Source organism: Mastigoproctus giganteus, chromosome 8 (genome assembly GCF_048544385.1).
Source record: "Mastigoproctus giganteus isolate SK-2022 chromosome 8, ASM4854438v1, whole genome shotgun sequence".
Lineage (NCBI taxonomy): Eukaryota > Metazoa > Arthropoda > Arachnida > Uropygi > Thelyphonidae > Mastigoproctus > Mastigoproctus giganteus.
This window is the reverse complement of record NC_143582.1, coordinates 182,721,355-182,744,889: the sequence shown is the minus strand read 5'-3', so window position 1 is coordinate 182,744,889 and position 23,535 is coordinate 182,721,355. Positions and strand designations below refer to the sequence as shown.

General features: G+C 36.2%; 1 protein-coding gene across 1 annotated transcript in view; it reads left to right on the top strand.

The window, feature by feature from the left end:
- LeuRS (Leucyl-tRNA synthetase) overlaps positions 1-23,535 on the top strand; it is a 248,471-nt gene that overhangs the window by 192,729 nt on the left and 32,207 nt on the right. The window contains exons 21-22 of the mRNA XM_090379080.1: positions 5,915-6,058; positions 15,874-15,984. Coding sequence (XP_090235206.1) covers positions 5,915-6,058; positions 15,874-15,984 — 255 coding nt within the window. The remainder of the gene's footprint in view (positions 1-5,914; positions 6,059-15,873; positions 15,985-23,535) is intronic.

The window sequence follows — 23,535 nt, the reverse complement described above, 5'->3', positions numbered from 1 at the left end:
ACGTGGACTAACTCACTCGAAACTAAGCCCCTGCCTGCTCCCACCTCCTTTATTCAGGTTAATCCACCAGCTAACCAAACATCACACTGGATAAAATAACTATTACAAAGGAATGCCTTATTGAGATCATCAACAGTCTTCCCAACAAGTCCGCAACTGGCCCAGATGGATTCCCTATTTTTATGATTAAATTATGCAATGTATATATTATCGGCCTCCTGCTCAACACATACAGTTCCATCCTGAAAACAGGAGCTTACCCTACCATCTGGAACCCATATTATGTTTCTCCCATCTCAAAAAATTCTAACCTAAAATCGCCTAAAGATTACAGACCGATTCTGTAGGATGCACATTCCTCAAAATTATGGAAAAAACCATACTTCCTGCTCTCACCCATCATATATTTGGCCACAACCCTCCATACCTCCATAGTGTACTACCTGAACGATTCACAGTCACCAACCTCATAGACACACTTTTCAGAATTGAATGTACCTTGAGCAACTTGATATTGTGTTTCTCGACATTAAGGCAGCTTTTGACAATCTGTCCATCCATGCATTATGTGCCATATTGTGCGATTAATTCAAAATCTCTGGCCACATTTTAGTTCTTCTTAAGATGCTCCTACAGTCCACATCAGAAATCAGAACCATCACTACAGGATTCTCTGCTCCATAGGGTTGCCACCTCCATATCTAGATGGGCAGGAGCAGCAGCGCGTAGCATGAGCTTCTTGATTAGACCAGGGTTCAAGCCCGTGACCACCAAATACGGAGGATGCGGAAAGGTCAGGGATTGACCACCGCATATCCCCGGAGCAATATGGCCTTAGTTGCTAATGCTCCTAAAAACCAAATAACAACTACAACAACTCCATAGGGCTCTCCCAATGGGATGTTCTCTTTGCCACATCTTTAGAACCCTTCTTGCAAATCATGCTAACTTTACCACATACACCGATGATTTAAAGTTCTTCATCGTTACAAAATGCCCCCCAGTCTCTCCAGTCTAACACTGTGAGCTCTAGCCGACAGCTACATGAACTGGAAAATTACCTTTATGCTATTAGGCTCTCCATTAACAAAGAGAAAACCACACAACTCTTTCCCCAAGAAGAGAAATATCAACGATGTCAACATCATTATAGCAAACTCCCCGGTTAAAAAAAGTCACCCAACGTAAGGATTTGGCATCACCTGGGACAAAGACCTTACGTTCTTGCCTCATTTTAATGCCACTAGAATGAAAATATATGCGACTTTATGGGCAGTGAAACAGGAGATTTCCAACTTTCATAATCTGCACCTTATCATCATTTCAATGCATAATCCCAATTCCTTTATATGCCTCAACTATATGGTCCTCTGCATCCTCATCTTACCAAACCAGGTTCTTATCTCTGGAATACTGGATTTTAAAATGGCTAAATAAGATAACTGGTCTAACACCTACAATCTCAAAATCTGTTCTTCACCTGTTTTGATATGCTTCCTTGGAGGTATCACATCATCTCTAGGAACCTTGTTACCTTCTCTCAGCTTCTATCTAGAAAACTGATCTCACCTGATAGCTGGGATATCATCACCAGATTGAAATAGATGCCAGACCAACACACCCTCATACAGATCTAAGCTGCATAACATGTCCTCCCTGGACAGTTTGTTTCCACTTAATTCAATTGAAATATTGAATAGATTATCCATAGACATTGAGAAGCTGTGCAAGGACAAAACCTACAGATCTTCCACTCCTGCAGATATGTATGCCCTCATCATGCTCTAGGTAAGTCTCTTGAAGATACCACTCTATTCACACTTTGTTGTATCTTTATGTATTTTTATATGTTGTTATCTTTACCAGAGGCTGTTTAAGGCTGTCTATTGTATCTGGACTATGTACACAATCCATTTGTCTGTCATTATTTATTTATTTAATTTCTGGATGTAACTTGTGTCCTCTAGCTGCATAGCTGTAAAGGGACATTTATTCAGATTAAATTGGTATTAATAATAATAATGATGACCACCCAGGAAGGGAGAAAATACCAACACATGAAGTGGAGCATCAAAATGAATATTTACATCATGCAAGCATACTACGAAATAACGAAGCTGGAGACCAATATGACAACTTGCAGGGCGAGACTACATACCAAGTGGCTGGAATGATTCCCAGATATTCAGGTCACCGAACAGTAAATAGTGGACCACAGAAGGACCATCGTCACGAAGAACCTGATAGCTCCTGCAATCTTGGAAAAAATCAAGCAGGACGTGAGCAATCAACTACAAAGGATAAAGAATACGGAACCAGAGAAGGAAGAACATACCACCACTGAGGAGAAAGAGCAAGAAATACAACCCACAGCAGCTGAAGTGGAAAGAGACGAGGTCATGATATCCAGAATAGAGGACGAGTGGAAAAAGGCCCTAACAGAATTTGAAGGAATGGACCACACAAAGACTCACGTGATACCGAAGCAGAGGCCAGATAGAACCTTGTGGAGAGTCACAGACCACCTCAATCAGCACATAATACTGCAATACCTCAACAGCAGTCGTGCAACACTGGAGGCCATCCACACCATTAACCATTAAGCCTCGTGGCTGCTACCGCAGCCACGGGCGCCTCCGTGGCCAGGAGGAGCAGTAGTGAGTAGCACACACACTTCTTGATTAGAAGGGGGTTCTAGCTCGTGACCACCAAATATGGAGGATGCGGAAAGGTCAGGGAATGACCACCGCATATCCACGGAGCAATATGGCCTTAGTTGCTAATGCACCTAAAACCCAAACAACAACAACAACCGCAGCCACGAGGATTAATGGAAGAGAAATGAGACCAGCAGCAGAAGATAAAAGAATTAATAGTCAAAATAGGCCAATTGACCCAGTACCAATGGGGCAATAGGAGTAAGAAATTAATTGGAAAAGTGAAGAGCATCCTCAAGAGAGACAGGGTCCACAGCAAACATGAGACAAAAATCAGAGAATAGGAGAGTACTTGGACACATTGAAGCAGAACCTCCTTGCACTCAGCAAGAAACTGTGTCGATACCAAGAGAGCTCTCAGAGGAAAATAAACAACTGAATCTTCAATGAGGACCAAAGAGGCTTCTACAGGAGTCTTGGAGAAGATGGGAAAGAAGGGAATGGACCTCCCAAGCAGAAGATGATTGAGGAGTTCTGGGGAAACATATGGAGCAGGGAAGTAAGGCATAACAGCTGAGCCCCCTGGATAGGACTAGAATGCAAGAAAACCAAGGACGTACAAGAAATGAGAGGGTGGGAGATTCGGGAAGACAAAGTAAAACAGACGATCGAGAATGCTCACAACCGGCAAACTCCAGGAATAGATAACGTCCACAACTACTGGTACAAGAAGCTCACTTGCACACACAAGCACCTGACAGAGCAGTTCCCGGATATTCAGGACACAGAACAGCAAATAGTGGACCACAGAAGGACCATCGTCACGAAGAACCTGATATCTCCTGCAATCTTGGAAAAAAGATTGCAGGAACTATCTTGTTCACCCAAATGATAAGGCACCCAGAGACAATCCCGAAGTTTCTCATTCAAAAAGAATCACATATCTGAGGCCTAAAGACGAAAATACAAGAAACCCAGCGAAATATAGGCCAATCACCTGCCTCCCAACAATGTACAAGATCCTGACCAGCTGCATAACCAGGAAGATATCAGACCACTTGGAGAGCCAGAACATAATGGCTGAACAGCAGAAAGGATGCAAGGAGTAATTAACCATAGATGCCGTGGTTATGGAGCAAGCCTACAAGAAGTGGCACAACATGTACCACAGCCTACATCGATTACTGCAAGACCTTCGACTCCGTGCCCCATAGCTAGCTAACAGAGGCGCTGAACATCTACAAAGTCAATCCGATAGTGACAAACTTCCTAGGAGAAACGATGCCGAAATGGAGTACCACCATTAAGGTTGAAAACATCACAACCAGGATAAACCCCATCAGGAGAGGAATCTTTCAGGGAGATGCCCCTGAGCCCATTGTGGTTCTGTCTAGCACTTAACCTGCTATCCACCATGCTCAACAGTAGCAAGTATGGATATAACCTCAAAGAAGGAAGGAAGAACCTGTACACCCTCACTCACCTGATGTACATGGATGACATCAAGCTCTACACAGGAACCGAGAAGCACCCCCAGCAACTATTCCAGATCACCCTAAGAATTCAGCAATGATATTAGGATGGAATTTGGTCTAGACAAATGCAAGACCTACGGATTGCACCAGGGAAAATTAGTCAACCGAAACTACCAGCTGCAGACTGGTAAAGAGATTGAAGCCATGGCAGAAGGAAAGGCCTACAGATACTTGGGAACGATGCAGGCTCAGCAGTTGCAGCACAAGGAAAATAAGGCCTGCCTAACCGAAAAATACCATCAGACTCGGAAGCTTTTTTTTTTTTTTTTTAAGAGCATTAGCAACTAAGGCCATATCGCTCCAGAGATATGCGGTGATCATTCCCTGACCTTTCCGCATCCTTCGTATTTGGTGGTCACGGGTTGAACCCCAGTCTAGTCAAGAAGCATGTGCTACGCAATGCTACTCCTGCCCACCTGGCTACGGAGGCACCATTCTCAGAAGCCTGCTGAGAGCAAAGCTGAATGGAGGGAACACAGTTAAAGCCATAAACACTTATGCGGTCCCAGTGCTAACATACTCCTCCAGGGTCATAGATTGGACTAACACCGAGCTGGAGGATATCATAAGAAAGACAAGGACAATGATGACCAAGAGCTGCCAATACCACCTGAAATCAGCCTTGGAGAGACTGACAATTGCCTGGAAAGAAGGACCTCATTGAGCAACAGAAGACAGCAATAGTTAACCTGAAGGATTACTTCCAGAAACACACAGCAGCACTCCAGCAGCAGGCCATAAGGAAGATAGACAAGCGGTATGCCCCCCCCAACCAGGAGGCACAAACGAAGCTAGAAAGATGGGCAGAGAAGAAGGTGATCACCCAGACTGAGTACACTCATAGACACGACCAGGTAGCCAGGATAATATATCAGAAGCTAGCGAGGAAATACCAGTTGGTCGAAGAAAGTGTACCTTACTACAAGTACAAACCCCAGATTGTACTAGAGACCACAACCCACAAACTGTACTGGGACCGCACCATAATAACAGATAGTACAATCCTGCACAACAGACCGGACATAACCCTTGTGGACAAGAAGGAAAGGGCTACCTATCTGATTGACGTAGCGGTACCCAACACTGGCAACCTGCAGAAAACCCATGGGGAAAAAATCAGGAAGTACACAAACCTAAGACAGGAGATCAAAGAAATGTGGCATACGCAACCATCCCGATCATCGTGTTAACCATAGGTATAGTGCCAAAGACCATACATAACAGCCTAGCAGCAATAGGTCTCCCAGCGAACACCTACAAGGCACTCCAGAAAGTTGCAATCCTGAACACCTGTAGGATAGTCAGAGAATTCTTCGACCAACAGTAACACCAGACATAACAACAACCACCTTGTGTACTTGGTAGCAATACTCATCACGAGGCAGAATCCCCAATCAGGGAGAAATAATATAAGAGTAATAATAGTTTTATAAAAATATTATTACTCTTATTAAAAATATTATAAAAATTGTAGTTGTTTAACAACAACAGATAATTGTTGTTAAACAACTACAACTACTTTTTATATGTGTAGAACTGGAAATAAAAGCACAGAACTAATAATAAATGGAATAATTTTATTTTGGCATAACAAGTTTGTAAAGAACTTTAAAAAGTATAGTATTTTGTAATGTAAAAATCTTTTTGGCGTGTATTTGCTCACTTTGTAAACTAATATATTCATACTAAACTTATTTTAATAAGAAATGCTTTTATTTGTAGGAAGAGAGTATTATGAAAGCAAAGTGGCCTGAAGCTGGCCCAGTTGATGAGATTATCTTAAAGTCTTCTCAGTATTTAATGGATTCAGCTCATGAGTTTCGACTGCGACTTAAAGCATATCTTCAAAGTAGCAGTAAAACTAAGGTATTGACTGCTTTTGTTGTGCAGTTTTCATTATTATGTATTTCATATTTATTGAATGATAATTCTTTATCTGCTCATATTTTGGATTTAAGTATTCTATTTATATTTGCTTACAAAACCAACCAGCCTAGCATTGAACACCGCAAAAGTCATAAATATATAAACTAATTTGTTTTTAGTTAAATGATGGTAAAATGTATAGACTGAGATAGCACAAATATAATGTAGTCCACTGAAATATATAAGCCTATCCCCCAGTCATTTAACCATTAAATTGTGTGCATTTATTTTTATTATTACTTCTTTTTTTTTTTTTCTCTTTTCTTTTTTTTGGAGCAAGTGGTTTGCAGCACAGGTATACGACTACCCTAGTTTGTTTTAGCCTGCTCTGTTAGTAGCCATTTACTGTAGTTTCATTTCTACACTTGGTTGTGTACTTATCCTGCTACTGTAAATTGTTATCTTTTGAATTGTGTAATATTTTGGATTAATGATATTTCAGTCTGTCAGTCTTGTACCCTATTTATGAGACTGGTGTTTATGGTAGCCACCCTAATATTAGTATGTATTGTAATTAGTCAGTTCAGCTAGCATCAATAGCCCTATTAGACCTAAGTCTGATACATCATTAACAGAAAGGGATTATAGTTATTTACACGAGTTTTATCAGCACGTGAAACAAACTTAAACTATTACTGCCATTGTATGAGTGTGGATGAGTGAACAAGTGAGCTTAAACATGTGGATAGAGTTACATATATTTTTATGGACTATGTTATGTTTGCTACTTTGGTTTATGTGTATCAGTCTGTTTTTAAAGAGACTCGAGTTATTTGCAATTTCATGAGAACCCATGAAATTGCAAATAACTCGAGTAAAAATGTGCTAGAGACATGAAATATATACATAACTTTCTTTATTCTGTGCACAGTGGTCTGTTGGCAACGTCTGTAAAATTTCAAACATGCATGTTCAGTGCAATCAGTAAATGAACATGGCATTCAAGATAGAGGAGCGTGAGTTTTATAAAAACTAGCACAAATAATTATAAGTATAAATAATTAGTTTTATCAGCACATGAAACAAACTTAAATTATTACTGGCACTGTGTGAGTGAGCGAGCTTAAACATCTGGAACATTATTACCTCAAAACACAGTTGTTTGAATTTATTCAATGTGATATTTGTAGCAAATTTCAACGTTGCGAAGCACCATCAAAATCTGCTGTGGAAGTTTGTGAAATTGTTCAGGGAGACTGGGAACTTGAAAATTGCATATCAACTTTTGTAGTCAAGGAACACGCTTTGTCATGCTCAGTTATTTTGTGACCATGATGACCATTTTCAGCATTACAGGAATACCTTGCATAGCGCGGTTAATTCGTGCCAAAAAAATACCGCGCCATGCAAAACTGCGGGCGCTTCCGTAGCCAGGTGGGAAAGAGCAGCAGTGCGTAGTACACACTTCTTGATTAGACCGGGGTTTGAGCCTGTCACCACCAAATACGGAGGATGCGGAAAGGTCAGAGAATGACCACCGCATATTCCCGGAGCAATATGGCCTTAGTTGCTAATGCTCCTAAAAACCAAATAACAAACAAACAAGCAGCAAAACCATGCTGATTTGAGGTATTATTAGTATTTTAATGTAATACGTTCCGACAGTTTAATTATATGGGTTGAGTTGCAAAAATATATAGTTGTTTGTTTACTTTAAATTGATGCGCACGAAGTTCTTGCAAAAAAAGAAATTAAAATGATAAAAATGAAAAATACTAGTAAGTACAGTACAAATTATTTTTATTTTGAAAAATAATTGGTCAGCTTAGTTTTCACAGCTCTTTTCTTCTTTTTACCTGCATACATCTCTTTATAACATCGAATGTCATTTTGCAACGCCTGCCTTACTTTCATACCTCGTTCGATGTTTGAATCTAGAAGAACACTCGCAGCCATTACATTTCTTCTTTCCACTCGTGTTTTTTAAAAACTAACGTTTTTAAAAAATAATCTTTAATAAAAATACACAGCAAGAAATATTTGTACAGCTTACGCACAGTGAACGACCTCACCGCTCAGAATCTAGACTGTTTACTAATGTATGAATACTAGCAGAGTCCATATATAATGGGAGTTGTCACAACAGTCAAGCGTGGCCTTGAACTCATAACGCATTGGCCTATGTGCTGGCATTACAATACATACATGCATATCAAATGTATTGGTGCATAATGCAGTTATTTTTTTATTTATTATTATTTATTTTTTTTTTTTTTTTCAATTTGTAAACTGCACTTTGCGAGGTATTCCTGTATTTTTGAAAGTGATGTCAAAGAATAAAGAATGTTCATTGTAATTTCATGTCCTTGCACTCTTACTTGAAGTTATTCACATTTTTGTGGATTCTCATTTAAAATAATCACCCTGTATATTTTATCACTGTTTAATTGAAACTAGATTAATATATATGGGTGTTTCTAATGTATGGGCCATACTTTCAAGATTGGTTCAGTACCTGAAAACAATGAACAAGCTTATGTAAATATGGGGATCAGTTCTGAGTACAGTTCTATATTGTTATAGAGATACAGCTGTTTGAATTTGAAAAAAAAATAGCTATGGAATTTTCAATAGTAATAAATAAGAATAAGCAGACATATTGCTAGTAAAATGTTTATTCATGCTGATTACAAGCTTGCTTATTCTTATTTATTTTTTATTATTTTTTACCATTGAAGACTTCATAGTCTTTTTTTTTTTTTTTTTTTAATTGGAACAGCCATAAAGCCATTCAGAATTGGACACATTTCTGCAAACTCTTTTCATTGTTTTCAGGTTGTGGGCTGACCAGACTTTTTAAAAAAAAAGCACCACAGGTGCTAAATTTATTCACATTTCGTCAATAATTTCAAAACAACAGTTTCTTTGTTTTGAATGTTTCCTGGATAATTGTTACTGTATATTTGCAACATATAAATCATTCATTTTGTGAGACATTCAGATACTAGTTCACAGGATAGTACTTAATATTACAGTAGTATATATTTATTTTTTAAGGCAATTCAATTGTTAAAATTGTATCGCTCACTATTTATATCTCTTAAAAAAATATTGGATGATCGCATGCCAGAGACAGCATTTGAACTTGCAACTTTTATTTCTTACCCAAATACATTCATTAGACCAATCCAGCAGTACCGGTTAACGTTTTGTCTTTATTTGATGCTGGTGACTATTATTCAGTGTAAATTAATAAGTATCAGAGCTACTGTATTATCTGATAAAAAAATAAATAAATAAATAAAATAATGAATTACACCTGAACACTTAGACCACTACATAACCTTCAAAAAATCATGATTTCAAAATCCAGAACTTTCTATGACCTCGAGGATGCAAGGTTTATTTAGAAATGTACACTAGAATGTTATACCAGGTTGTGATTGAAACACATTTCATCAGTTAATGATTTTGTGAAATTAAAACACTAAATTTTATTTTAAACTTTGTGAAATTTCATCAGATAAGATTAATTTTCTGAAACTATAGATCCATAATAATGAAACTAAAAACATACCATATAAAATAGTTGCATGATATAGAGTTGGTTTTGCCAATTGCAAAGCTTTAATGTTGTAAATCATTCAGTAAATTAAAATGTATGTATTTTAGTTCTAAAATGCAGATCAGTCCTTCAAATCATTTAACATAATTTTGCTTCCATGTTCAAACTTAGATGCCTCCGTAGCCAGGTGGGCAGGAGCAGCAGCGTGTAGCACACGCTTCTTAATTAGACCAGAGTTCGAGCCCGTGCCCACCAAATACAGAGGATGCAGAAAGGTCAGGGAATGACCACCGCATATCCCCAGAGCAATATGGCCTTAGTTGCTAATGCTCCTAAAAAAACAACAACCGTATAAATGATAATATTTACTTTTTTTATTCTTTTAAAATTGTACAATGACTTGTTATACAAATTTCTTACAAATAATATAATGAAAATATCACAATTTGCAAACGTTTTTTTTTTTTTTTTAAAATATAAACATTAAAATAATTTTTTTTAAATATACAAAAACCAAAATGTATAGACTAAGGTACTAGTTTACTAACACTTAAGTTGCTAAGTACCTTTCATCACATACCTGTATCCACTCCAAATGTTTTGGAGTTAATCTTCTTCTGTCATCTGCTAATATTTGCTTGTAAGCAGAGAAGGACCTCTCAACATCACAAGATGTGATCGGGGCAAAATTAAATGCCTTAATGACATTGGGAGCGAGAGGAAGTCCTTCAATGGCCGTATCCTCTAAAACTTGGGAAATTTTGCATATGGGAAAAGCATACCAAAGGAACCTCGTGAGATACACAAATGATGAAGGAAACAACACCGACACAAAACGGTACAGAGGGACTTTATTCAAAAATGGCAACATAGCACTGGCTGCCATGATACAGATGCATCACTGCGAAAGGTGAATCTTGCAACAGTTGCATGATTAGTTTTATCCAGAACGTTTGATGCAAGGAGATACAATTTAGATGGTACATCTGAATCAAGCTTTCCAGTAATAAAATTAGCTATATCCTTCACAATCTCTGGTTGCATCAACTGAACCCCACACACAATGGTTCTAATATCTTTGCGAATATTGTTTAGACACTACAAGTAATAAGTAAATAAATAAATAAATTATTTAATAAAATCAATGAAGCATACCGATTTATAGCAGTCCTAACGGTAATTTTTCCATAACGTTGATTCGTGAGGAATTTTTCGGGAGCAGTATTTTTCCAAGAAGCTTTTGAAGACCGGATTGTTCACTTTGTTCCAAAGAATGTTTGGGGCAACCATTGCTTGGCATAAATCGGCAAAGAATGGATCTGGTGTTTTTTGGTTTTCTGAAGTAAGCAGCTGCTGTGTAGTACGCACCCCTGAAATTCTCCTTCTCCTTACCTTTGCTTCATGCAAAGCAGTAACATTATGTAATTGGGATACTTTCGCGCATGGAACCTTAAAATGTATTTATATATATTTATTTAAGATTATTTATAAATATTATTATTATTTTCCGGTTTATATGAAAAAACTAAATATGCATGAGCATTAAATTTGGAATGTCCATATATCGAAGCATCCAAAAATAAAAATTATGATCGATCTATTACCAGGTAATTAATTAATTTACTAAATTCCAAATAGCAAATGCTTAATGTACAGTACTCACCTTATACAATCTGCAATAGTTTAGGGCGAAATGATGGCTAAATTTTGGGTTGAATAATTTAAATTAGTAAATTAAAAATATTTTAATTTGACGGAATTAAAATAAACGCAAGGAGGCAGAAGTGCACAACTCCGTCCCTGGTTGTCATGAAGGAAAGTTGATTAAAAAACTGAGTAATATAAACTGATGAGGCAAATAGTCATAACGATGGACTTTTGTTTAGTTAAAAACGTCTTCAGTTGGCAAAGTTGAGTAGAGAGTGATCACGTGCTGTATTTAAAAGAAATATCTATACTCCCATGATGCTCTTTGGAACACGTGGGAATCTCAAATGAGAGAGATTCCAGACCGGGAAAAGATTGAAGAGGAGTTTTGCATTTATGATGTTAAGTTTGGAGTGGTGACGGAACCATGCAATAATGAGAGCCTCGTATTGAAGAATTTTGTAGCTGGTTTTTGGTTTAACTGTAGTAATGGCGGAATTGATTAGGGGGGTATGGTTGTGAGCATGTGCATGTGTTGTGAGCTCGGTGCTAGATTGTCCTGTTCTAAAACTGTTATAGTGATAGTATGCGCGTGTATTAGAGGTTTTTGTGGAACCGAACTTTGTGGTAGTGCTTCCAATATAGCAAGCATTACAGTTTTGTTGTGCTACAGTTATGTTGTTCATATCGCTTGTTGGGTACTGGTGTGTATCTTTATATGTATTGAATAAAGATCCGAGTTTGTTGTTTGCTGAAAATATGAGAGTGATATCTGTACCAATAAATACCCGACGGAACTGTCTTGCAAGTTCACTGTGATAGGGAAGGATGATACGTGTATTTTCCTTAGTAATATGTTTGGTTGAGTTGTTAATATTACTTTTTGCAATGAAAATAGTGTGTTGAATTAGTCGGGGTGGATAGTTCCTAGCTATAAACTTTTTTGTGAGATATTGGAGTTAGTTGGATAAATCATCTTGTGAGGAGGTATATTTTATGGCATTATGAATTTGGTTATTTGCTAATTCAACACACTATTTTCATTGCAAAAAGTAATATTAACAACTCAACCAAACATATTACTAAGGAAAATACATGTATCATCCTTCCCTATCACAGTGAACTCGCAAGACAGTTCCGTCGGGTATTTACAGGTACAGATATCACTCGCATATTTTCATAACAGTTTTAGAACAGGACAATCTAGCACCGAGCTCACAATACATGCACATGCTCACAACCATAACCCCCCTAGTCGATTCCGCCATTACTATAGTTAAACTAAAAACCAGCTATAAAATTCTTCAATATGAGGCTCTTATTATTGAATGGTTCCGTCACCACTCCAAACTTAATATCATAAATGCAAAACTCCCCTTCAGTCTTTTCCCGGTCTGGAATCTCTCTCATTTGAGATTCCCACGTGTTCCAAAGAGCATCATGGAAGTATAGATATTTCTTTTAAATACAGCACGTGATCACTCTCTACTCAACTTTGCCCACTGAAGACGTTTTTAACTAAACAAAAGTCCATCGTTATGACTATTGGCCTCATCAGTTTATATTACTCAGTTTTTTAATCAACTTTGCTTCATGACAACCAGGGACGGGGTTGTGCACTTCTGCCTCCTTGCACTTATTTTAATTCCGTCAAATTAACATATTTTTAATTTACTAATTTAAATTATTCAACCCAAAATTTAGCCATCATTTCACCCTAAACTATTGCAGATTGTATAAGGTGAGTACCGTACATTAAGCATTTACTATTTGGAATTTAGTCTAACAACCACGGTATTTTAAGAACTCTATAATTTCCCATATTAATTAATTTACTTAAATAAACTAAATGCAACAAGGCATAATATTTAAGAGTTTAAGATTCTATATAATTATTGGTGTAGATACACCATACTCTTAAAGAACAACTACGATAGTAGTGTGAAAGGCATCATTTCATCTGTATCTCATATTGTGCTCTTCCTTCACAATGATTTTGCCATGAATTGCACTACCTCGAATAAGTAACGCTTCACTTGCAATACCAGAGTACCTGCCCACCCACCGATGAAAAGCCGACTAGCTTTGAAGCGGTGCAGTTTGGGTGGTGATACTCACTGAGAATAAGTAACAATAGTCTTCTCTATTAGTGAAGCTTCACTTGTTCGAGGTATAGCTATACGTTGGCAACTCGTTGTGAAGAAAGAACACAGTATGAGATAAAGACAAAATGATTCCTTTCACACTAATATCGTAGTTGTCCTTTAAGAGTTGTCTATTGTGTATCTACACCGATATTATATATATTAATTAATTTACGTACCTGTTTATTGCACGCGTTGCAATATATTATTTTTCCATCCATTTGGTATGTGTCTTTGGACTCTTCTTTCACCACAGAAGAAATCCATTTTCTGAAAAGCTCAATTTTGGCTTCATTTTGCTAACAGCTGAAGTTTCTACTGTATAAAATAAGTTGAACGAATAATTCATTGAGCTCAGTATAATGCAAAACTACTGTAAAGTTTTAAATTATAGCTAAGATTACACTATGGTGTGGTTGTCAGTGACTAAAGAGGCAATCAAAATAACTTTGGGATTTAGATTTAGCTGCTTGTGCCCACCCACGCTGGAATGTGAAATGATTAAATGTAGTAAATTCCCACGGTTTTTTAGAAATATATTTTAAATCAATTTGATAAATAATTTGTTGATTATCGTAAGACGAAATATGAAAGTTTTATGTCAACAAGTATAAAATATGCTATTAAATATGATATTTTATATATATTTTTTTAAATTATGACTTAATGTGTAAAATATGATGAAATATGAAATTATAAACACACTTCTTTACGATCCTCAGACCGTGTAACATGGACACACTAAGTTTCTTGCCTTTATGTAAACGAAAAATGAATATGATAATACATAAAAATCCGAACCCTAATAATCAACAAAGGGGAAACAAATTCTTCCTGATTTCAGATCTCAAGATTCAGTGAGAGACCCCAGTTCACTTAAGGTCCAATTAACACTGTTATTTTGTTACTGGGTCTTTCCACTATTTCAGATAAATCGGTTTCTTAAAATTAAATTCTTTCTTTTATTTATATGACCAGGCTATTTACTTTTAACATTACATAATTTGTTTTTATCTATATCAGTAACAAAGCTCAGTTGACTTCATTTTATTTATTTATTATTATTTTTATTTATTTTTATTTTTATTTGGAAGCCTTCCAGTATGGTCTATTTCTAACTTTCCTTCCTTTTGCTTTCATCTTTTCTTTTTTAATTCTTAGTATGCTTGACAAACACATGTAATGAATAGAATGTATTTTTCACTCAGCTCTTTCGCTCTTTAATCAAGGAAGTTCTAAGCAAACCACATGATTAAATAAATACATCCCCTATGACAGTAATAACTCATTAAATATAATGCACAGTTCTTGATAAATATTGTGAGTGTTTCTTATATTCTTGTTATGTGGAATTTTTCGTTTAGCCAAGTTTTCTGGTTCTCTGTTTTGGGGGGGGGGGGATGGGGTAATGTTTTTAATCATTTAGCTGATTGAGGACTTTTTTTTTTTTTTTTTTTTTGTATGAACTCTAAAAGACTTTCATGCATGTCCTTCAGAGCTAATACTACAAATCATAAGAGGTGAGTGATGATAATAATGTAATTAATTTTACAAGATTATCTTTTCTTTTAAAATTTGAAAAATATAAGAGATTTAGCTAATACCTTTTTATAGGAAGTTCTTCGGCCTGACACTCACATCATATTATTTTGGATTCGTGGACCTTTACGCACATGTGTAAATAACATTATTTACATTGGCTAATAAACATGATTTCTGACTTATGGACCTTTACGCGAATGTGTAAATAACATTATTTACATTAGTTAATAAAAATAATCTATGCGTACACTAAATTAAATCTTATTAATTAGTATAAAAGAGTGGCGATTGTTAAGTGTCACTACTTGTGAGCACAGACCATCCCAAAATAACTTTGGCCCTTATTAAAAAGTTTAGTCTAAAATATTATTGTAAATTTGACAATTGTCTTCAATTTCCTGTCCATTATTGCTGGGTGGTTTAGTTTGTGGTGGGTTGATGTGCATAGACTTTGCTTTGCTCTTCCTTTTGGCAGTGAGTAGATTATGGAAATTGAATACAGAATTATTTTTAAGAAACCCATATATATATTAACAATTTTAAATATAATATGATGTTGAGTGTCAGGCCGAAGAACTTCCTATAAAAAGGTATGAGTTAAATCTCTTATATTTTTCAAATAGTATCAAAGTAGGAAGGATTGAGCCACATTGCTCTTATATATTTTGAATTTCTTTTAAAATGCATGACTTTATATAAGTCATTAGAGAACTGAGAGGATTAATATATATATTTTTTCCTGTGGTAAGAAGTTGCGACATTATTTATCCATATAGTTTTATTTGATGTGAGTAGTATATGATATGAGTATATTATTACTAGTTATTAATATGCTGTTTTTGCCAATTTTATTACTGAATTTTATGGTTTTCTCATCAGAATAGTTACATGTAAAATGTTTGTGTTTATCTTTGTAGAAAGGAAGTGATTCCAGTCCATTAAGACCAACTCATGGAACCATTTGGGTGGCAAAAACATTCCCTCCTTGGCAATCCCTTATTCTTACTACCCTTCGGAAATTGTATGATGTGAGTTTCTCTTTTTTAATAAATAACAGTTATTTAGCACTAGTTTTTATTTACAACTAAGCAATGAATGTAAATTTGTGGGCTCGTCTTTTTAGAATGCTGCATTAAGAATTAACATAATTTTATGAACCATTTGGAAGGGTTGAATTTAATGAGACTTACAATTTATATATGAGGTAACAATGAACTGGGACTTTCAGTGATTGTTTATGTCTAATGAAACATCTGGCAGCAGTGCTACAAATAAAAGTAACATACAATACAGATATAATTTTCTTTGTTTATTTTATATATATATATATATTATCTTTATTTATTTATTTTTTTTTTTTTTCCTCCTGGAAACTTGTTTTTTTTTTTTATCCCAATCAGATTACACAATTTATAGGGACAGTATACTGATGCCTCATGGGCTTAGTCAAAGAATAAAATGAAAGTAGCTATAAAAAATTTTCCTTAGAAAAAAATGCTTGTTTGATAACTGTGTGTGTGTGTGTGTGTGTGTGTGTGTGTGTGTGTGTGTGTGTGTGTGTGTGTGTGTGTGTGTGTGTGTGTGTGTGTGTGTGTGTGTGCGTGCGTGTGTGTGTGTGTGCGTGTGTGTGTGTGTTGAAATTTCTTTCTAAATAATTGTACAAGAAAAAGGCAAGGGAAAACTTAACAAAATATGTTAGGAGATGCAATAGGAATAAATTTGCACTTGGTATTTACTAATAATTCTTATTTTAGTTTGTTTCTCTTTATAACCAAGACAATTTAGTTAGCAATATCAATTGAATCAAAAATTTTGTTTCCTAGTTGCTGCAATATTCATCATACATCTCAGGTTCTGAAAATAAAAGTAAATTCAGCACTGAACGCTACATAGCTGTGTAGCATAGGAGGGTGGCATGAATGAAGGCTGAGGCTTTTATTCTGACCTGTCAGAATACAAGAACTGAGAAGCTGCAACCTGGTGCTACCAATATTAGCAAATGTCAGAAAATCTTGTCTTTCTGAGTTTGAAGTGGCACAAGAGATGGAGAGTAATAGTAATATACCATTTTATAAAATGAATCTATGTTGATCCAGCTGATGACAGTGTAGAAGCACTGTAATTCTCCTTACCTAGGTGAATCCTTTTTAAACTCATTTCCAAAAATATGTATGTAATATTGAACGTCGGGTTTGGTTGTACTTTTGTCTTATTTACATTTAATGAAACAATTTAAGATTTAATGATGGATTGAAATATTTAATAGCAAATGTGACAAAATGATAATTTGTCTGGAAATTGGTGAAATAATGAACATTTAAGCCTGTGAGGAGTGTAATCTGCCTTTAATTTCTTAAAGAATTACAAATTATTCTCAGATTCATTTTGTGGTACTTCCTATGTCCTTCAGTGACTATAAAGACAGAAGAACTGGTAAATTATATGGTGACTTGATTTACTTAAAATTGTTAATTTGATTACACATTTCTTATTTGTGAAGGTTTAGTCTTGAATTATTTAAAAAATAGCTGTTAGCAAACATCAGAAAAGATAAATTTTAACCATTTTAATAACTTTAACATTAATTATTAATTTAGTGAATAAGATTATTAATTAAAATTAAATAAATTGTTAACATTATAAGGGGAATTCAATAAATTATCTATCTACCTATGAACAAAATTAGATAGAGGCAAAAATCTGTTTTTATTTTTAAATGTAAGTGAACTGTAGTACTTGTTCTATTTTGTTGGCCATGAGGAAATACTAGACAAATAAAAATTTTTGTCCTCTCAATCAAAGAAAGTAGAAACAGCAGACTTCGGTTCATTATCATCAGCAAAGCAATGTCCACATACATTTTTCTGAGGTGACAAAACAGGAAATAGTCACTGGGGGCAAGATCTGGGCTATAAGGTGGATGGGTAAGTTCTGTAAAGTCACAGTCTCTCAAAGAAGCAGCAACAGCATGTGACCTGCCCAGTGGTGCATTGTCATGAATAAGCAACACACCTCTGGAAAGTTTTTTTTACTGCATTTTTCCTTTATGACTTTGCCGCCTCCGTAGCCAGGTGGGAAGGAGCAGCAGTGCGTAGCACACTCTTCTTGATTAGACTGGGGTTTGAGCCTGTCACCACCAAATACAGAGGATGCGGAAAGGTCAGGGAATGACCACCGCATATCCCGAAGCAATATGGCCTTAGTTGCTAATGCTCCTAAAAACCAAATAACAAACAAACAAACTTTATGACTTCCCGTGGGTTGTACATTAAGGATGCATATGACTCCCCAGTGACTGTCTGCTTGTGTTCCAAGTAGTGAATATACAAAATTCCCTCAGCATCCCAAAAAATGATGGCCATAAACTTGCCAGCTGAAGGTTGTGTCCGAAATATTTTGGGTGGGGGAGAACCCTCATGCTTCCATTGCATTGATTCTTGCTAGGTCTCAGGATCCCAGTGATGAATCCATGTTTCTTCCCCTATAACAATTCTGGAGATGAAAGTTTCAGGATCCCTTCCATAAAGCTCTAATTCTCCTCACAACACCATATTCTGAATTGCTTCTGCATAGGGGGGGCAGAAATCTGGGGAACCACCTTGCACTGACCTTAGTCACCCCCAAATGTTCATGGAGGAAGGTTATAGCTGTTCCCTCAGATATTTATTTATTTTTTTTATTTATTTTTTTTTTGTACTTTGTTGCGGCCTCCAGGGTTTCCCCTATATGCTGCTGTAGCTTCTGAAGGCACTAGGCCAAGGCCAGCAACTGTGTGTGTGTGTGTGTGTTATGTAATGTACATGTGTGTTTTGTTATGTTGGGTGTTGAGTGCCGGCACCTGGCATTTTGCAGCCAGGGGGCATGGAACACCTGGTCCCCTGCCCCTTGACACCCATCCCAAGCCACGTGGAGGCAGCCAGGTTCCACAACCAGGTAGAGACTCTCATTGAGATTTCAAGAGAACTTGAAATCTCAAAGATTGAATGAATGAAGAAAGGGAAATAGAAGGAGAAGTGTGGGAAAGGGGGGGGAGGAAGGAGGACAGACAGTGGGGGAAGAAGAAGGAGATATCCCCTGAGAAAGAAAAAAAAAAGAGCAGCAGCAGAGTAACTAGTAAACAACAGTCCTGTTGCCACAACCTATATAATATTTACATCACAATTTTGGCACAATCACCACTCTGGAAATCACCCAAAAATTTATCTTATATATACAGTAATCATGAGAAAAAAAACCCACTCATATTGTCTTGTAACTAAAAGACAAACCAATCATTGGCACAACAAAACAGAGGCCAAACCAGAGGCCAAACCAGAGCAAATCCAAATAGACATCCTTCCAACCAGATATGAACCACACTGGAATGGCCAGCACTATATGGAGCTAAAACAGCAATTTCAACACCTTATACTTAAACATCAAAGTTAAATTCAGAGCTCATCTGAATGAGAGAGCTTAAAAAAAAAAAAAAAAAAAACTTCTTTCCTATGGCTATATACCAAATCTTTCAAATTTTGCACTCATTTACATCTTAACTTCAATTCAAGAATTACTATATACAATAAAATTACACTTTTGCATTTGGATGTAGAACCAACATGTAACCTTGGTCTAGATCCATCTTAACACAGACCAACACAATTCCCTTACTAATAAATTCCTCGACACAATAGTAACATACAAATTATACTTATACATCAAAGTTTTAAATAGCACATCTGAATTAGGGTGCTTAGCCGAAAATACATCTTTTGTATGGCTAAATACCAATTATACAAAATTACACTTTTGCATTTGAATATAGAACCGGTATGTAACCTTGGTCTGGTAACAAATGGGCCTGGAGTACTGGGGTCCATAGTTCTCAAATACACATATAGTTATAGTTATTACCCAGTTTATTAACAAAAACAAATTATAATAAAATATAATAAGATAAAACCAGTAGCTTTCAGGACGCGTGTCCCTTTGTCAACTGACAAGTTAATACAAATTTTGAATACAATACAACGAGCAAAGCGGCACGTTAATCATGCATCATTGTTGTTGCACGGACGTGTGCTGCTTCTACGCCACTGATCATCCAGCAATAAAACGGTAGTTTCCAGGATGGGATGTAGACGCATGCCCTTCTGGCGATTTAATGCCTTAGGATTGCTTATTATGTTGAGTGACTCTAGCCATAGGCGGTGTGGCGAAAGTGTCGTGAGTGGTCCACTATCTCAAAGTCGCGTTTGGGGTCAAGATCATGGTTGGTGGCCCAAAAATGTTCTGCGACCGCGGACAGGTCAGTTTCGGCAAGCCGGATTGATTTACCCAGTTTATTACCCAGTTAATAAACTGGGTAATAACTATAACTATATGTGTATTTAACCTTGCTCTATATCCAACATCTACCGCCAACTTAACACAGATCGCTACAATACCAACAACACAATTCCCTTACCATTAAGCTCCTTGACACAACAGCAATATACACATAATACTTATACATCAAAGTTAAATAGCTCATCTGAATTAGGGAGCTTAGCCAAAAATTCTTTTGTATGGCTAAATACTAATTAATTAAAGTTTGCACTCCTTTACATCTTAGCTTCAATTAAAGAATAACTATATACAAAATTACACTTTTGCATTTGGATGTAGACCCATTATGTAACCTTGGTCTATATCCAACATCTACTGCCAGCTTAACACAGACCCACCCAGAGGCATAGCTAGGTTTTCGGCACCCTTGGAAAATTTGTGGCTATGCACTTTTTTTCAATAATTGGTAAAATCATAATAAATAATATGTACAGTTGGACCTCTGTTTAACAAACTTTTTTATAGTGAATTTTTCTATTTAGAGATAGTTTTATTTTAACTGAATTTTTTTAGAATTCGCTAAATAGAATTTTATTCTTTACCAAATTTTTTTTAGAATTTTTTTATTTCTTCGTTTTATGGAAATGAAAATTTTCTTCATTCTATGAACGAAGAAAATTTCCATATAACAACTGCATTACAAGACTTAACTGGGTACACATCGTTCACACCCATGGCCTTCAAGCAAGCAATAGTGCTGTTGTAACACCCAAAATAAAAGATAAAGAGATTACCATCTGAAACTCAGTGGGACCCGTAAAACCTATCTGACTACATGTCCCACATACCGAGAAGTCAAGCTGGTCAACTACTTTCTGTGTATCCATAGCCAGTGGGCAGACCAAGGTGTATTAAACATTCGGACAATAGGCTCTGGTCAACCTTCTATTGTAAGCACACTGTTAGAGATTTAGAAGAGAGTGGTTTTCCTTTATCCTGACAAGTGGTCATCTGTTGTTTCGTGGAAGCGAAACGGCACCGTTTCAAAGCTATTGGCCTATCATCGAGCACAATATGAGATACAGAGGAAATGATGCCTCCCATGCTACCATCGTAGTTTTTTCTTAAGAGTTATCTATGGTGTATCCACACCAATATTATATAGATATAAAACTCTTACTCTTAACATATTATGCCTTGTTGCATTTAGTTATTTTAAATTATTTCACTTTGCACTTTTGTTACTAACAAATTAATAAATTCATTCTGAATTTCTGGAGATAAATAATTAGTGTGGTGTTTAAGGTACGATTCTAGAGCATTTTTCATACCAACGTCAAATTGGCTGACAAATTTTATCAAGTTTAAAAATACGCCACAATTTTTTTCTTCGGTATCGATATTACTAACATGTCCACGAAATGTCAAATTATTTTCAGTACAGAGCAATATACATTTCAATGTATGACACCATTTCGAAATTTCGCTTCTTAGTGTTGCTATGTGCAGTATCATCAGTTAGTCCACCTTTTTGAAGACCCTTTTCTAATAATTTCCATTTTGTGAAATTGTTTGTGTTGTAATGAATTCTCATGAAAAAAGAACATTTGGGTTTAGATGTTTCCAATCCTTAAATCCATCTGAGCTGCAAAATGGAACATTATTTGTGCCAGATACAAATAAGAGGCATGGAAAACAATATATTGCATCTTTCTTTTTGCAATAAAATAACCATTTCCTCTTTTTTTTTTTCAATACCTTCATTTTTGTATTTCCACGAATTATTGAAACATCAGCTATTAGTGACAGGATACATATTTAAGACTACATGCTCAGGACAGTGTTGCACCATAAGAGATCTGTTTTTGTGGGTATTAAAGTTCCATGTGGTCGGATCATTAAAATTCAGACTTACATGTTCCATGTTAATATTATTGCTGCCATCATTTTCTTCTGCCAACTGTTGTTGGTTATTGTCCACACTTTCTAATTCTTTTAAAAGAACTTCAACTATTTGAGCTTTTTCTTGGACTTCCATTTCAGTGGCATCATCATTTATTTTATCTTCATTCGAATCATGTTCTTTTTCTTTGTCACTTTCAGGTTTGGAGTGGCATATTGTAATCCAGTTTTGTAAACTAGCAGAATGTTTTTTCTAATTTCCTCTTTATGCAGTCTTTCTACACGGTACTGATGTCCACTTTTTTTCTTTGGTGGCATGTCTAAAATTAATTTGGCCTTTGTTTTATTTAAATTATAAATCACAATATTCATGATTACCTGTTTATATAGCAATCACAAAACACTCTCCAATCCAACTTTCCTAACAGTGAGGTAATTTTCCTTGGTGATTTTAATGTTCACAACTCCAGCTGGCTTCCGTTTTCTCAGTCACACCGACCCAGCAGGTCGAGATGTTGAGGCTTTTGCAGTTACTAATGACCTAGTTTGTTCATTTACCTACAAGAATACCGGACAATCCTAATCATACAGCCAATACGCTTGATCTTTTTCTCACAAACAACCCTTCTAAGTACATGGTCGAAGTGACAAGTCCTTTAGCCACTTCAGATCACAACTTGGTGACTGTCTCTTCTCCAATGGAACCTTTATCACATGGCTATTCCCAACCTCGTATTGTTTGGCATTTTAAGAATGCAAAATGGGATGACCTGCGAGACTTCTTTTCTTCCTTCCCTTGGTTGGATTACTGTTTCAAAACTTCTGATGTCAACATTTGCTCAGATCGTGTCAGTGAAATTATTCTTGCAGGAATGGAAGTCTTTATTCCACACGCCACTTTAAAATCTCGTCCTTTATCTAAACCTTGGTTTTTCAATAAATGTGCTAAGGCTGTTCAAGAGAAGAATGTTGCATATCGTAATTGGCTTGTTTCTAATTCTTCAGTTTCATTTTCTGCCTACACCAAAGCTCGCAACAATTGTAAAGCAGTTATTAATCAGTCCAAACTAGAGTTTGAACAGGCTAAGAGTAGAAAACTTGCTTCTTGCCCTAATGGTAGCCGAGCATTCTAGTCTCTTGCCAAAGCTATTGGCCGCAACTTTTGCCCATTGCTGCTCCCACCTCTGTCCAAACCAGATGGTTCTGTTGTCACTTCAGCCAAGGATAAAGCTGACCTGCTAGCATCCCATTTTTCTTCCAGCTCATGTATTAATGATCTTGGTGAAACACCTCCCACCATTCCCAACACGCTCCATTCAATGCCTCCTGTGGTCTTCCATCAAAAGGATATCAGAAGGATTTTGACGAAT